Source organism: Lepidochelys kempii, chromosome 7 (assembly GCF_965140265.1).
Source record: "Lepidochelys kempii isolate rLepKem1 chromosome 7, rLepKem1.hap2, whole genome shotgun sequence".
Lineage (NCBI taxonomy): Eukaryota > Metazoa > Chordata > Testudines > Cheloniidae > Lepidochelys > Lepidochelys kempii.
The window spans coordinates 121,616,726-121,632,956 of NC_133262.1; the positions used below are offsets into that span (position 1 = coordinate 121,616,726).

General features: G+C 45.9%; 1 protein-coding gene across 2 annotated transcripts in view; it reads right to left on the reverse strand.

Annotated features, from left to right (window-relative positions):
• PDCD11 (programmed cell death 11) overlaps nt 1-16,231 on the reverse strand; it is a 44,483-nt gene that overhangs the window by 15,754 nt on the left and 12,498 nt on the right. For both annotated transcript variants that reach the window (XM_073354471.1, XM_073354470.1), the window contains exons 10-21: nt 12,503-12,627; nt 11,767-11,827; nt 11,036-11,182; nt 9,550-9,801; nt 7,983-8,126; nt 6,819-7,013; nt 5,998-6,168; nt 5,159-5,378; nt 3,698-3,850; nt 2,060-2,175; nt 1,337-1,851; nt 489-551 (exon numbers count right to left, since the gene is read on the reverse strand). In XM_073354471.1, coding sequence (XP_073210572.1) covers nt 489-551; nt 1,337-1,851; nt 2,060-2,175; nt 3,698-3,850; nt 5,159-5,378; nt 5,998-6,168; nt 6,819-7,013; nt 7,983-8,126; nt 9,550-9,801; nt 11,036-11,182; nt 11,767-11,827; nt 12,503-12,627 — 2,162 coding nt within the window. The remainder of the gene's footprint in view (nt 1-488; nt 552-1,336; nt 1,852-2,059; nt 2,176-3,697; nt 3,851-5,158; nt 5,379-5,997; nt 6,169-6,818; nt 7,014-7,982; nt 8,127-9,549; nt 9,802-11,035; nt 11,183-11,766; nt 11,828-12,502; nt 12,628-16,231) is intronic.

The window sequence follows — 16,231 nt, forward strand, 5'->3', positions numbered from 1 at the left end:
TCTTTCCCCCAAGCTTTCTTCCCTTTATTCTGCACAGTGCAGGAACTCCCACAATTTAAAGCAAGTCTCCCCAATGCAGAGAGAACCACTAGGGTGTGGTTTGAGCCATGTCCCATGCTAGGCAGCTCAAGGGTGTGTTAGCGGAACAGTCGACGCTTTAACTTGTAGTGGCCAGAACAGAGCTGGAAAGAAGAAAGGAGTGATATGCTTATGTGTCCTGTTGTCTCGCGGATTCCTGGCTCCTGGCCTGTTCCTCGTATCCTCTGTAGGCTGGAGGGCAAGGGAGCCTCTGCAGGGCAGAGCTCCGTGGCACACAGGAGTTGTGGATCCCAAATCCTGCCACCCTTCTCCCTTCCCCAGCGGAACACCGCTTCCCCAGCAACAGCTGACAGGGTGGAATTTGGCACTTGGCACTTTCCATCTTCACGGCACTTTACAAACATTAAACCAGGTGGGCAGGAGGCTAGTACAGAATCTGCGGCTCTTACCTGGGTCGAATGCTGAGCTCTGGAATGGACTGAGTGAAGTGTGGATGGGTGATGGGCAAATACCTGCAACAGAGGAAACCATTCAATTCCTTCTGTCTCCACAGCACACTGCAACGAGGCTTTCCCGGCCCGTTACCCGCACAGCACAAAGCCAAGCACTCTTAAAACTAACAGCTTCCCAGTTCTGGTGCTCAGCCTTTGCCACGCTCCCACCCACTCCAAAATGAGACACTGCTAGGGCACCATCCTCGGTGCTGGCTCTGTAACAGAGCCACTGCTGGACCGGTCTGGGCAGCAAACCCTGGGCAGATTAGCTCTGCCTCCCAAAGCAGAGTAATCCTCTTTCTCTGCCTACATTTGAGGAGCCTCCTTCCTTGCACTGGGATGCTGACACGCGATCATCTGTGAGATGACCAGCTGCGTTAGGCACTCAAGAGTGGGGTTTTTGGATAAACCTAAGGGAATAACGTGCCAAAATTCCATTGAACTTAGATTGGAGTTGGAAGTTTCGTTACCTCTGAAGTCAGACCCTTAACTTTCACTCAGGACTAGCTCCTGCTCCACTGGAAGTCAACAGGAGCTTTGACTAAGGCAGACCCCAGACTCCTCTCTACCTGTGATCTAAGACAGGGATAGAATGCCCATCTGCAGTGATGCAAGTATCATGTGCTAGCCGGGGCATGGAACATGGCAGGGGAAGATTCCCTTAGGGCCTCATCACCTCCAGCAGGCATAGCTGGAATACAAAATGCCTGGACAATACAGAGGAAGAGACCTGGTTAATCTGAACTAAATTACTACTCCACTGCCAGCTTCCCCTAGAAGCGACACAGAAGCTCTTTTTCTACCTGTGAGTCTTCACATCTCTGCCTCCAATGACCCGGGCTGTCACCTTCTGCCCAGCTTTCAGCCTGGATGTTGGAAAGGTGCCTATGGGGACTTCATCCAGGATCTGGGACGTGTGGATGGAGCCCGTTAGCTTGTCATCAATGGCAACTGTCACGTAGGTAGGTCTGACGGACTTCACAGTTCCCTTGACCACATCTCCTAAGCACAGGGAGTGTTTCACTGCAGCCAAGCCTTCCTCTACGGTCTCTGACTCTTTCCGGGACCTTATAAAAGCCCTTTTCTTTGCTGGGCCTTGCACTGCTAACAGGATGCCATGGTCACCTGTCAGCACGGTTTTTAAGGTTACAGAGACAACCTGTCCCACCTTCAGCTTCTCAGAGTCAAAACGGAACGTGTCATTGAAGTGAGAGGCCACAGGAATGGCAGTCAGCTGACCTGTCTCCACCAACGAGGCAATGGCAAACTCTTCTGCTACATGCTGCACGACAGCAGGCTGCTGGGAGTTTTCCATTAGCTGTCAAACAGAGACTGGTGGTGACTTATCAGCAGGAACTCTGGATTCCAAGCTAAGACATTCTTGCCCCTTCTCCCCGCCCACCGCCACTTTGTGTGAAACATTTCACACCTGAGCATTATTTAAAATCCATTAACCAGGTAAATGCATACCTGGCACAGGGACAGAAACACACGAGACCTAATAAGAGAACACAAGCCAGACGTACCCCTTTGGCTTTTGTGTGCAACAGCTCTTCTCGAAGGGAGACGTGAACCGCTGATTTGAGGGCATCAACATGAAGAACCAAGACTCTTGCTTTTTGACCAGCAACCAAGCTCTTGTCTATAAAAACAAGAAGATTAACTGCTGACAGCCCAAAAGGATTTCCACCAGTCTTGACCCTGTGTGACAAAGCCAAGGGCAGCACGCTCAAGGGCAATCTGAGCTCCTAATGCTACCATGCTAACACTAAAACTGTTTCACAGTCCAGAGGACCCATTCACAATATGGTTACTACTAGCAGCCAAATGTGCGGTAGCTCATTTAAAAAAAAAAAAAAAAGAATCGATCCATATTTTTTCTCCAAGCCACTAATGTTGGGGGAGTGTTATCCTTTCACTGGGAAAAAAACAAAAACCACAGCCAACCTTACAGCAGGATCAAGTCAATTTTACAATCAATCAATCAAACCTACCTTGTATATAGAACTTTTCATCAGGAGATTTCAAAAGTCCTTTACAAAGGAGGTCAGTACTATTACCCCCATTTTAGAGAGGGGGAAACCGAGGCACAGAGCAGGGAAATGACCTGTCCAAAGTCACCCAGCAGGCCAGTGGCATAACTGGGAATAGCACTCAGGTCCCTCAAATCCCAGGCCACCACTCCTTCCACTAGGCCACACTGGCTGGTATATGTCTGGTTGTCATTATTTCGAATTTGAACAAAATAAATACCCAGATTAAAAGGTTGTAACTAAACACAAATGGCAGGTTTCAGAATAGCAGCCGTGTTAGTCTGTCTTTGCAAAAAGAAAAGGAGGACTTGTGGCACCTTAGAGACTAACCAATTTATTTGAGCATGAGCTTTCGTGAGCTACAGCTCACTTCTGTAGCTCACGAAAGCTCATGCTCAAATAAATTGGTTAGTCTCTAAGGTGCCACAAGTCCTCCTTTTCTTTAAACACAAATGGGTCTTTTAAAAGGCAACAAATGCAGGTTTGAGTCAAATTTGTTAATACTTGCATGGAAACTTCGTATATGGTGTGTGTACGTACACACGTTCATGGGTGCGCGCACACACTTCATATATGTTAGTAATGATAAAACGAAGTTAAAAACAGTTCTGAATGCCTAAGATAATTTTCAGTTCTGCTTAAAAAATGACACTTTTCTGGGCTATTATTTGAACTACAATGTATTTGAAATTGCAGTTTTGCTTAATAACGTTCCTTGAATCAAGAGAAAAATTATGCAGCAACTGAGCATATTCCAGCTCCTAGAGGAGGAAGGGAAAAAATTAAAAACTGTTCATTAATACTTTATCCTTCTATAGCACCTTTCATCTGAGGAGCTCAAAACACTAATTAAGCCTCACAGAAACCCGGTGAGGTAGGGGGGCATTTTGCTGATAGGGACAACAGAGTCACAGACAGGTTTAATCATGCCCCAAACCATGCTCTGGATCAGTGGCAGAGCTAGAAACAGAAACTCAGGAGCCCACGCCTGCACTATCCCATGCTCATGACACTCCTCACTGTTTCATCAGCAATTTATTTCATTCCAGACAAAGCAGTTTGAGAGCATTGTGTATCCTACCCAGTGACGATGAAACACAAAGAAATAAGACCATAAAAGAAATTCCCAACCTCCAACATGATAGCGAGTGGCTGTTACGGTCAGCCCAGCAACACAGCTGCCGTTGAAGAATGCTGAGCCATCCCTCTGCACTTCCTGAACGACCAGCTCCAGTTTCTGCCCAGGTATCAATCCACAGAGGTTTTGGGCCACCTTGGAATGATCTAAACCGACAGAATGGGAAAAGGTAGAGAGTTAATTTTATTTCCACTGGATCTTTCGCAGAAGCAAAGAAGCGGGATTCACCTTTGCTTAATATGAGTTTTTATGCCCCTCTTTAAAAAAAAAAAAAGAGAATCAGATAGTTTAGACCCCCCCAACACACAAAGAAATAGTATTAAAATGTAATCCCAATAGAAACACTTACGAAAAGCTAAAAATTTAAAATCACACCGCCGATCACTAGAGATATTTAATGTCCCAGGGCTGTTAACCTATGACTAAACAGGCCTGTCTGGAGGGATAGCATATAACTTTAATGCAGCCCAATTCAGGTCTCTTCCAATTATCATCTAATTCCCTCTTTCTGCATTTCTAGTCTATTATAGTCTCTAAGGGAGATCTGTATTTCCTAAGGTGCCTATCACCTTGGTATCTAAGCATTAGTGCATTTAGTACCTCTTTTCTAAACAATTCAGTTCTATACCCTCACGAATGCTCCTGCTTTTGGTATGTGCATTTGTATGCAGAGAGGCATCTACGTACAGGTGACCAGGATTCTCAGGGCATTCAGGTCTGGGAGGTAGGGGGTTGGTACGCACACAGGTACTGCATAGCAACCTTTCAGAGATACAGAAGTACTTTCCATGTCTACTTGGCTAAGGGGCAACCAGCAAATACTTTTCCCCAGCAGATGAACAAGCTGGCTCACCACAAACCCCTCCCCTCTGTTAGGTAGATTTCACCTTTTTTTTTTTTAAATGTGATTTTCCTTACTGTACCCTTGACCACAGTATTTAAGTACTGATTGGATAAATCAGATCTGCATGAAATAAAAATCAGATCTGCATGACCTCCTCAGAGGATTCTGCTCTTCACCTGCCTCCCAGGAACTAGAAGGCACCAAGTTTTGTCCCATTGTGTCTCCCTGGCTCTTTCTATTCTATTTCAGCATAAGGCTAATGACATCATAGCTCTTAACCCTCTGTTCTTAACCACTCAGGGCCTCAACCTGCTCCCACTGAAATCAATAGCAAAACTCCCACAGACTTACAATGGGAGCGCAGCCTGGCTCTTGGTTTGCTAGTTGTCCCCACTCCTGACAAGAGTTCCAGAAAGTGTTGTTCCTGTTTGTAGCCTTTCAAGGCCTGGACTCATTCTATAAACCCTCCTCTCTTAACAAACCTGGCTCACAAGTTAAGCCATTGCTTGCTTTGAGCCTTCTCTTACATGGAAGGCAAAGGGGTAGTTTATGCCTTGTATTATTTCTCTAGTGCTGAGCGTCATGACCTGATCCCTGTTCCCAAACTTACTTCTTCTGCTCAGAATGCCCCTGACCTCCTTCAGCTCCTCAAAGCACTGGCTCAGTAAGGAGAAGCTCTCAGCGACGGGATCTTCTGAGCCGACCTCAGACAGCTTCAGACACAAGAGGATACGCTGCTTCTCCTCGTCCATGCTCGTCACATTGGCAACCACCGTCTGTCCCACCACAAAATGGTCTTTGGTGTCTGTCACAAACTTGTCACTCATGGCCTGTTTGGAAAAAGAGGTCAGCAGAGGTAGCTGCTTAGCAACCCTATTAAACTATAGCACCTTTCATGAGAGTGCTTTGGAGTATTTTTACAAACATCCATTAAGCTTCAACCTCTCTCTGATGTTGGCAGGTATTATCCCCATCTGAGAGATGGGGAACAGGCACAGAGAGGTTAAGTGACTGGCACAAGGTCACAGAGCAGATCAGTGCAGGCCTGGGAACAGAACTGAGGAGTCGCAATTCCCAATCTCCTCCATGAGGGGCGAGCTACCTCACTGTAGCAGTGCTGCGTTTTGCAATGCAGTCCCTGATATGCCAGCAGACAGGTGGTGGGAGAGATGTGGCGTGATTAGGAAAGAAGGCTCTTTTCAGCTCTTGTAGAATCCCCATTTGCCTTCATGCTCTTTCTTGCCCCTTCTCTCCCCACAAGCCCTCCCATATCATGGAGGCACCTAGAACTCTATAAATACAACCCTAGACTAAGTTTTTACTACTAGTGGGCTGGGCAGTGGGAGTGCAGGAGACCTGCAGTCTATCTGCCTTCCAGCCCTGCTTAGAGCCACATTTCTTGGGCCTGCAAACATGGTGCTTTAAGAGGGAAAGTCACACCCAGCTTACCGCTTTGGGGGCCAGTCCAGCTAGACCAAATGGGAACTCCACAAACACTCCATAGGACATAATGTTCCTCACGTAACCAGCCAGCTGCATCCCAGGTTGGATTTCAGAGAAGCTCCTCACCACTTGCTCCTCCTGTACAGCAGAGATCACTGCAGGCTTTCTGCACAGGGTCTGAACAACTAGTCAAGGAACAGGGCCTTCTAATCAGGGGAAGAGGAAACAAGCTCAGGAGCCTACTAAATCCCTTGGTATCACCAGAGGGTCTCACCAGAGCCATTGCAAGTTGTACAACACAGGATCTTAAAATCACATCATTCTGATTACCACCTTGCTTTCCCTCCATCGATAATTTTAGCAGCCAATATCTCATAAATTGTGACAGTTGGAGATTAATGCATTACACCATTTGGAAGCTGGAATTCCCTGATTACAATCCATACAATTAGTTGGTTTTCAGTGCTAGTTGTTTACTAAAGTCATGTCACAACTGACATTTATGCATGTAAGCTGGGGAGGCAAACAAGTCAGTAATCAGAATGTTGTGATTTTTAAAGCCTGATGCCTCACAATCTACTAGGGCTAGAAACATGTCTAATCTCTGATGGGATTCCCAGCAGCATACAAGATTCAATTCAAGGGTGGGTGGTTCGCAAGATACCAGCCCTTCAAACCAACCTTGGTTCCTGAGGATGGAACCAGCCCCACACCTTAAACCAGTGTAATTTCTCTTCCTTGTGTACAGTCTAGATTACAAATAGATTGTTCATTCATGAAGGCTCTGGCCATAAAACCCAAACCTCGATGGAAGAGTCAAAGGATACAATGTGTCCTCCCTTGTCACTTAGGCACATAACCCTGTGGAGGATGTCACCCTCTTGGAGCCAATGGTACAGGAGTTTACAGTTAACCACATGGTCAGACAGATGCATCATGGGAAGGTGGGCAGAAACATTGTCCGACAAGATGGAAACCTCCAGGCCATTATCTTTCTTCTTCAGGACCTTCACATCAACCATCTGAACAGAGAACAGGAGACATAACGGGAGACTGTAAACAGCTCTGAGGTCTCTCCAGCTATGCACAAGGAACTCTCTTGTTCCAATAGCGGGGAACCTCAGAAGCATCTGACATTTATTATAAAGCAATCTCAACAAATCACAGAAGTCAAAGTCTGGAAAATTCATTTGATCAGATGGGAGGAGGGGATGAGATCATTTAAACAAAACAGAACATGCCCGTGCTTGCAGTAGTAAAACTTGTATTTACATGTCGGCAGTGTCTTTCATTCCAAAGCATTCTGGAGCAAAATGTGGCAGCTGTTCGCACACTGCAGCATTACAGTTTGAGAAATGGACGTGACCACCACATTCAACAGGAATTACGTCAGGGAAGTCCTATGACCTGTGTTATAGAGGAGCTCAGACTAGATGATCACAGGGGTCCCCTACGACCTTATAATCTATGTACTGGGACTGCTGAAGTTAACACTCTTGGGTTAATATCATGGGGCTTTTTTGTCCTCCCTCTTCTAAAGCGCATCAGACCCTCCCTCGCATCCTAGCGGGATGCCAGCCTCACAATAGGAGATGCAATGATGCTAGTTCCTCATTTGCCTGCCGTCTGAAACAGACTTTCTGCATCTACTGGCCTCTTCTCACCTCTCTTTCCTCCCTGTCTTGCACCTCACCCTGTCTCTTTAAGTGCCTTGTGACTGACCATTTTAATGTATTCACATAAGTATTTTCTCTGACATACACTCCTGTATGAGTCATGATCCCGTTTACTTTACTCTAAAAACTTATTTGGGGATGACACTTGTACGAAAGATGCAATACAAAACCTAGTTATCATTGTCCCCATCTAGTGAGACCCATTAGACAGGTTTTAGAAGTAAAATAATTCAGAGTTGCATTGAATCCTTTCCTTAGTAACCAGGCAGAAGGGGGGAACAGGAGGAGGAGGGGGGTAGCATTTACAATCAATACCTGCCCAGTTTCGTAAGTTACTTCCCGATTCTTCTTTGGAATTTGTTCTCCTCCATCCTCAGAGACAGGTCTGCTCATCAACTTGAATGACAGCAGCAGCTTCTCCTGCTCAGGCTCACATTTTAAGACTATGACTTTGACAACCTATTGTAAAGAGATTAAAAAAAAAAAAAAAGACTTAACAGTGAGTTTTCTGTAGATCCATCCCTCCACCCTTATATCCAGTGTACTGCAGTACAGTGCATAAAACAGCAAAATAAATACTCAGCAACTCTTCCCCTCGCACCCAAGGCTATCAGGGCATTCTACAAACATGAGTGAATTCAGATTCACAAAACTAGTGTGAGGCAAGTGTAATCCTCACTTCACAGGTGGGAAACTGAGGCACAGAGTCATTAAAATGACCTGCCCAAGACAGAGCTGGGAATAGAACCCAGGTCTCCCGACTCCCACCACCAGACCATCCTGCCCTTTTTGCAGTTGCTATAGATTCCAGCATTAAAAACAAACAAAAGGCGCCAGGAACACTCTGAGCAGGTCACACGCCTCATGGGGATGGCCCAAAGTACAGACTGGAATTAAAAGTGCTTGGACATTGGTAAAATTGCCAGGCACAGCATGGGTCGGATTTTTAAAATATAGACTTAAAAGACTGTTGTCCTGATCCTGAAAATAAAAGTTTTCATTCTTCTGAAAACAAGGGCCGCAGCATGGACCCCAACCCTGACAATCTGACAAGCCACCTACCCTGGGGCTAGGTTTCTTTGCCACCCAAGCTGTGCAGACCACATTACACAGCTCTGTGCCTGCTGCACTCTCAGAAGCAGGCAAGGCCTGGAAACGTACAAGAAGGCAGCTCTGCAAAGTTCTTGAGGGGAAGGCGTCTCTTACAGCCCAGCCCATTTAATTGTATACAGGAAAGAGGAATCAACTGCTTCACAGGAGCGTTTTCAGAATCCCAGATCCTTTTGATTCCTTCCTGTGTTGTCTGTGCCTGTTAAAGGATTTCCCAAGACAGGAAGAGTTTCCAGTAAAGGCCTCTGATTTGAGTCCTTTAAGCCTTAGGACACAGGTGAGTTTGTAGGCGTGGACATCCAGCTCCTAAGAGTTAAGGGGATGCAACAGGGCAGGGGACAGAAGACTGGGACTCTAACCTGGAGTGAGTGGTCTCGTCTCCCCTCAGGAGCCCCTTCCTCCCTGTTATCAGATTGTCCTTATGACTATGCAGTGGTGTGACAGTGTCACGCGACTGTCAAGGAATAGCCCCCTTCAGGGACCCAAAGCCAGTGGCAGTTAGGTGATTCTTTGGCTAGACTTTTCGATAGCCTGTCTAACCCTAGCACAGCAGAGGGCCCAACACCTCCTGCACTGCAAACCACAGCACCAGACAGATCTTATTTTCCATCTGCCTGCCTTGCCAATATCCCTTTACAACTCTCTAGGTGCATTGAATTTCCACCTGAAGCTCCCATCCACAACCAACCAGCCTGTGGCCTCTTATCTGTCAGTGCAATGTCACAAGTGCCTCTGTTGTGTTTATCAATGTGGGGGGGGATGTATTAGTTACCTGGCCTTTGTAGAAGACTTTCTCTGGGGAAGATATGGGCTCTGAGCTCAGCTCATTCTTGGGAACCAGACCTTTAACGTCATTGTAGAACTTCACAATGCAGCCAAACTCCCTCGCGCACACAATGAAGCCGTGAGCGATCAGGCCGGGCTTTGCAGCCTCGTAACTAGTGAGGACTGGAAATTTCGACATGACCAGAGTTTTCTTCAGAGTTAGGATCAGCTTCTTTTCTTCAGGATTGGATATTAACACCTAAGAGAGCGGGGGAAGAAGAGGTTAGAGTGACCGCAGAGATGCTTTTCAATCAGGGAAAAGGCACCAAATCCTTGATTCATATTCACTATGTACAAGAATCCCACATATGTCAACAAGTTTGCACTAGCTTCAGACATCCAGAAGCAACAGCGCTTTGAGATCCTCAGAGAAAAGGCAAACATTAATGCTGACAATGTCTCAGAAGCTAAACCTGCTAAAGCAGAAGGTGTCAAGTGACGTGGTGGCCAAGTTCATGGTGATTTTCCCTTGGATTGAATTCTCTCTATTCAAAGGCCATCAGGCTAGAAGAAGAGCAACACTGGCCCCCAAATGAGATGCAGGATAGCCTGTCAGTCTCAGTAAGTCTAACAGAAAACCAGGAAGATGAATTAAATGTGTGCATGGAGGTGGGTGGGAGTAAAGCCCATAAAATCCAAGCTTCTCTTTAGAGAAGACAGAGTCTATTTCAGTATGTCACTGCCCGAGAGAGATGACACCATTACTTCTGAGAAGCAGTGCAGGGAAATGCAGGGGTTTCCTATTCAATATGCAGATTCCTACAAGGAATCATCCTAAGGATTTGAAATGGTCACAGCCTTTGAAGTCATTAAATATTGTTGAGGTTTTGGGAAGTTATGTGATTACATCTAGCACGTACGGTGCTTGGTTCATCCAAGGCTCTCAGAGCATTTTAACAAGAGAGAGCAAGTATCACTAGATTCCTCTCTGTAAAATGGTGTTGACAAGTTAAGGCCTAAACATTTTCAAGTGTCCATTAATCGGGAGCACAACCTGAGCCCCTGACTTTCAGAGGTGCTGGGTATCTGTAGAGCCCATCACTTCATGTGGAGTGTGGGTGCTCAGTAGCTCTCAAAATCAGACCCCAGCTGTTTGTAGCTGGGCACCAAACACCCTAAGACCATCCAAAGGAGCAGATGCTTGAAAACATGGCTGTAATTTGGTCAGGCCACCCAGTGAGTCACATCACCCAACACTCAGTCCAGTGGGCAATAGGGAGGGGCAATTGAGAAAAGGCAGCAGCTTCTCTTTCTGAAATACCAGCAACTTCACGGCCCAGGACTCATTATAAACAAACAATAAGTGCATCAGAAAGCCACCCGCTCTCAGTGGAAATCAGATCAGTGTCTAAATGCTCAGGCATCGCTCTGGTGGAGGAGTACAACTTAAGACAGCCCAAGCCCTAGGCTGGTCCCTGGCAGGGGGATCTCACCCGGCACTTGACTTCGCCGCCCACGCTGTACTTCTTCTCGGGCTGTTTCAGGAGCACGTCCGCCAGGTGTAGGCGAGGCACCAGCCCCCTGATGTGATCCGTCACCTTCACCTGCATCCCCAAGGGTTTCAGAGCCAACACTTTGCCCTAGAGTCCGCAGAAGAGAGCAGGATCAGTAGTTTTCAGTGTGGGTTGGGGTGTACATGGGAAATGGCCTACCCACTACCCCCCCAAAAATAAACACACCCCGCCCCAAAAATCTATCTAACGTATTAACCACGTGCAGGGCAACAGCTTTACATAAGGGAAGCTACGCTGCATCTTGCACCCGTGTTGCCAGTGCTGTGCTCTCCATGGGCCACATGCTGGTTCTGCTGAAGTCAATGGTAAAATTCCCACTGACTTGAAACAGACCTGGATCTGACCCCATATATATATTATATCCAACATACGATAGGGAATACAAAGCTTTAGAAAGATCATTCTACGCTCACCAAGGCAACTCAAACACCTAGACTGAAATGTCGCTCAGCCAGGTAACTACAGCCTGGAGAACTTGCAAGTTATTTTTGCTGGTGCTGTATTTACATTCTCCCTTTCCAGCACTGGTCTGAAACAAATAGGTGTGAACTGGCATTAACTAGGCAGGGAAAAGACACATCGCCTAAGGCGTGGCAGCAAGTACCAATACTCGACAATGCCAAACGTGCGACATTCTCTCAGGAACTTACCTCCACCACGTGCCCGGGACAGATGTCTTGGTATCTCAGAAACGGAGCAGCAATAATTCGACTAGGAAAAGATACAGCAAGGGTTGCGGCGTGAGTCATCTTTAACGTGAGGGAAAACCCAGAGGTGGTAAGGACAAGACAACCCCTCTCCTTCCCTCACCCCTGGGGTCTGCCAGAATCTGCCTGGCCCCTATTTATCACATCAATGCTCTGTCCCCCCGCAGCCCTGTGTCAGAGTCATGGTGACGTTCCTCTGTAAAGGTGGTCTGGGCCCAGCCACTGGACTAAGCTCTGACCCAGTTTATGACACAAAGGATGGTGGCCAGAAGCCAAAACCGTGCATGCAGGGAACCCGCTGGCTCTCAGAGGGCAATACCTTTACTAGACAGGAAGGATGGCCCAGTGGTTAGAGTGCAAGCCTGAGACCTGCTCTGTCGCAGCCTTTCTGTGTGACCTTGGGCAAGTCACTTAGTCCTACTGGACCTCAGTTCCCATCTGTGCAATGGGGAGAACAGCCCGGCCCTGCCCCACGGCGATTGTTGGGAGGAGAAATGTGTTCAAGGTTGTGAGGTTTCAGATAATGGGCAACAGATGAGTGCCACAGACAGCTAATGAGTGGAAACCCCAGGGGGTGGGTTCCAGCCAAACGAAGCAGCACAATATTTTCCACTTGTTATCAGACCCTACTCTCCCCGCAGCTCCCACAAACAATTCTGGAATGGCACCAAGAACTTACTGTTTCAGAGACAACAGGGCCAGCTCATCCATAAGGCTGTAGTCAATGATTCGACATCTGTGCTTGCTTCCCGTCTTAAATGCCCCAGGTTTGAAGGATTTTTTGGTGTCTGAAAGATGCTTCAGCTACAAAAACAAAGGGCGATTTATCACCATTTGGAAATAGAGATAGTATTGACTTTGGAGAACGAGATCTAGACTGACTTGAAGAGGAGAACACAAACCAGTAAGACTCAGCAAGTTTCACATGGGTGTTTTTACTCAGGTGAGATGCAATGCTTACATCCTTCCGCAAGTATGAGTTGGGAGGACAGGGAGGAAGACGCAGACAAACCCATTATTTTGGGGAGCAGCTTGTACGATAGTTGCCATGCAGATGACGTCGTATTTTACTGTGTATACACACACTGAATGGCAACGTTCTGCTAGCATAATTTTTTGAAGACCATTAAGAGCACGAGGCTACCAGGCCAGTGCTTGACCTGAGCGCGAGGCCAGCCTGGTACTTTATGAAGGCTGGGCACATTGTACATTAACCTCATTTCTAAGGACCACCCTGAGCTCCTATGGCGTTCTGGTCACTGCAAAACCAGTGGCTTCCTGAAGGATTTCGACCTCAGTCCTGCAAGTGCAGGATGCTCAACCTCTCACAGGCCTGGGCCTTATAGAGGGAACTTCAGGCTCAAGTGCAACCAAGGCCAGTGAACCCATCACCAAGGCAGGGAAGGAACTAGTGTAGCCAGGAAGAGAGACTCAGATGAAGGATATGGGAGGGAGGGGTTTTTTGTGGGGCCAGTAAGGGAATAATACCAGCAGGAGGAGAGTGGAAGCCAAGGACAAAGGAAGAGCTGGTTAGAGCAGCAAGACAAGACTAGCCTTCCCCCAGAAAATTGGCCAATACCATGTACACCATTCCTGAGACAGGACTGACAAATGCCTTACACAGTAACAATACTGTATTGCACATTTTACTCCTCTGCTAATATAATCCAACATCCTTCCCCCATCACCCCTATGTGCTGGGCTAAAGGATTCAGTGATTCTTTCACAATAGCCCCCCTCTACCCAAACCACGATAGGTAGAGCCCTGCAGATCGGCAGAGATCCGTTTTACATCTGTGGATGTATTGTTTACCATCTTTGTGGCTCGTGGATTGGATACGGATCCAAATTTTTGTCTTTGCACAGGGATATAACAGTAAGATAGGGTGCTGGTGCGGGTGCAGATGTGGATACATATAAAGGTGGCATGCAGACCATGGGACAGACAAGCTAATTATCGTGGATGCGGATCCAAGTTTCTGTATCAGCGTAGGGCTCTGAAGATCTGGACACTAGATTGACTGGCCCAGTCAGCACATGCCTGAAACATACTCCTCTGTCCCTCAAAATACATAACACAAGTGTGACACAGTGGCTTCTTGGCAAAGGGTCCCCTCTTCTTTGCAAACAACTCTCATCTCAGATTTGACAAACTAACTACACGAAACATGTCTATGGATAAATGTCCGAGAAAAGAGAGAGATAAGAGTAACATGTAAGGTATCCACAGAAGGCTTGTAATTTTTCAAGACACTCAATTGTAGGATGTATATATGGGGAATATTTAAGGAATAATGTATTTATATTGAAAATCTACTTTATGGACTTAGAGTAGAAATTAGTCACCAGGGGATAATGTTTCCTGGTGATGCTTCATTGATGCAGGAGGGAATCGTCATCCTGCCCTAGTTAGCCAGTGATGCAAAGCAAGACTCAATTGTCCAGCCTTATTCCAACCCAAGATTTTCAATAGAAAAACATCCAAGACAACCGCAAACACTCAAAACCATGTGAAGGTAGAAAAAGGAGCATTACAACGAGATGGGGGGTTTGCTCTGTTTCGGGGAAAAAAAAAACAAAAGACTGTTTCAGTATCACGGAAGAGGGGGAATGACTGTCAGCATCTGTTCACTAAGGTGACATCTTGGGAGCAGGGATGCTCTTGTGAAAGACTGGATCCTGGTTCTTGTGGAGCCAGCCAGATCGGCAACAGACTGAAAAAGTCACTGATGTGCTTTTGAACATTTTACCCATTGTCTGTAGCACATAAAGGTTAATATTTATGACGAAAACCCCAGAAGATCCCAGGCTTCGCAGCAAGGATTAAGAGTTACATTCTTCCTTAACATTTGCTTTTGCTTTCAGTTTACTAATAAAAATTAAGTACCATCAGCCTTTAGCCATCAAGCCCACAACTCGACTCAAATGTCAGATTACTCCCCACACACCACATACCGCTTATCCCAACGGTTCAGCACAACTGATGGTTGTAAAATGCTGGAAACAGACGTTTATGATGGCAAAGCCCATTTTCACTGTACTATGTAGCATACGTTAACTCAAATCACGTTTCAGAAACACCGTTTAGGTCAAAGGATACTAAACATATACATTTTCTTACGTCACTAATAATAACGTAGATTATTAACATGGAATGAATTAATTTTACTTTATACACTTTATGAGTTTACCTCTCTCTCATCTTGGACAATGAATATAAGAACGGCCATACTGGGTCAGACCAAAAGTCCATCTAGCCCATCTAGCCTAGTCTTCCGACAGTGGCCAATGCCAGGTGCCCCAGAGGGAATGAACAGAACATGGAATCGTCAAGTGATCCATCCCATCGCCCATTCCCAGCTTCTGGCAAACAGAGGCAGACACCATCCTGGCTAATAGCCATTGATGGACTTATCCTGCATGAACTTATCTAATTCTTTTTTGAACCCTGTTATAGTCTTTGCCTTCACAGCATCCACTGGCAAGGAGTTCCACAGGTTGACTGTGCATTGTGTGAAAAAATGCTTCCTTTTGTTTGTTTTAAACCTGCTGCCTATTAATTTCATTTGGTGACCCCTAGTTTTTGTGTTATCAGAAGGAGTAAATAACACTTCCTTATTTACTGTCTCCACACCAGTCATGATTGTATAGACCTCAATGATATTCCCCCCTTAGTCTCTTTTCCAAGATGAAAAGTCCCAATCTTATTAATCTCTCCTCATATGGAAGCTGTTCCATATCCCTAATAATTTTGTTGCCCTTTTCTGAACCTTTTCCAATTCCAATATATCTTTTTTGAGATGGGGTGACCACAGCTGCATGCAATATTCAATATATGAGCATACTATGGATTTATAGAGAGACAATATGATACTTGCTGTCCTATTATCTATCCCTCTCTTAATGATTCCCAACATTCTGTTCACTTTTTTGACGGCCGCTGCACACTGAGTGGATGTTTTCAGAGAACTATCCACAAGGACTCCAAGATCTCTTTCTTGAGTGGTAACAGTTAATTTAGACCCCATCATTGTATATGTACAGTTGGGACTATGTTTTCCAATGTGCATTACTTTGCATTTATCAACATTGAATTTCATCTGCCATTTTGTTGCCCAGTCACCCAGTTTTGAGATATCCTTTTGTAGCTCTTTGCAGTCTGTCTGCGACTTACCTATCTTGAGCAATTTTTATCATCTGCAAATTTTGCCACCTCACCGTTTACCCCTTTTCCCAGATCATTTATGAACATATTGAATAGGACTGGGCCCAGTACAGATACCTGGGGGATCCCACTATTTACCTCCCTCCATTCCAAAAACTGACCATTTATTCCTACCCTTTGTTATGACTTTTAACCAGTTACCAATCCATGAGAGAACCTTCCCTCTTATCCCATAACAACTTA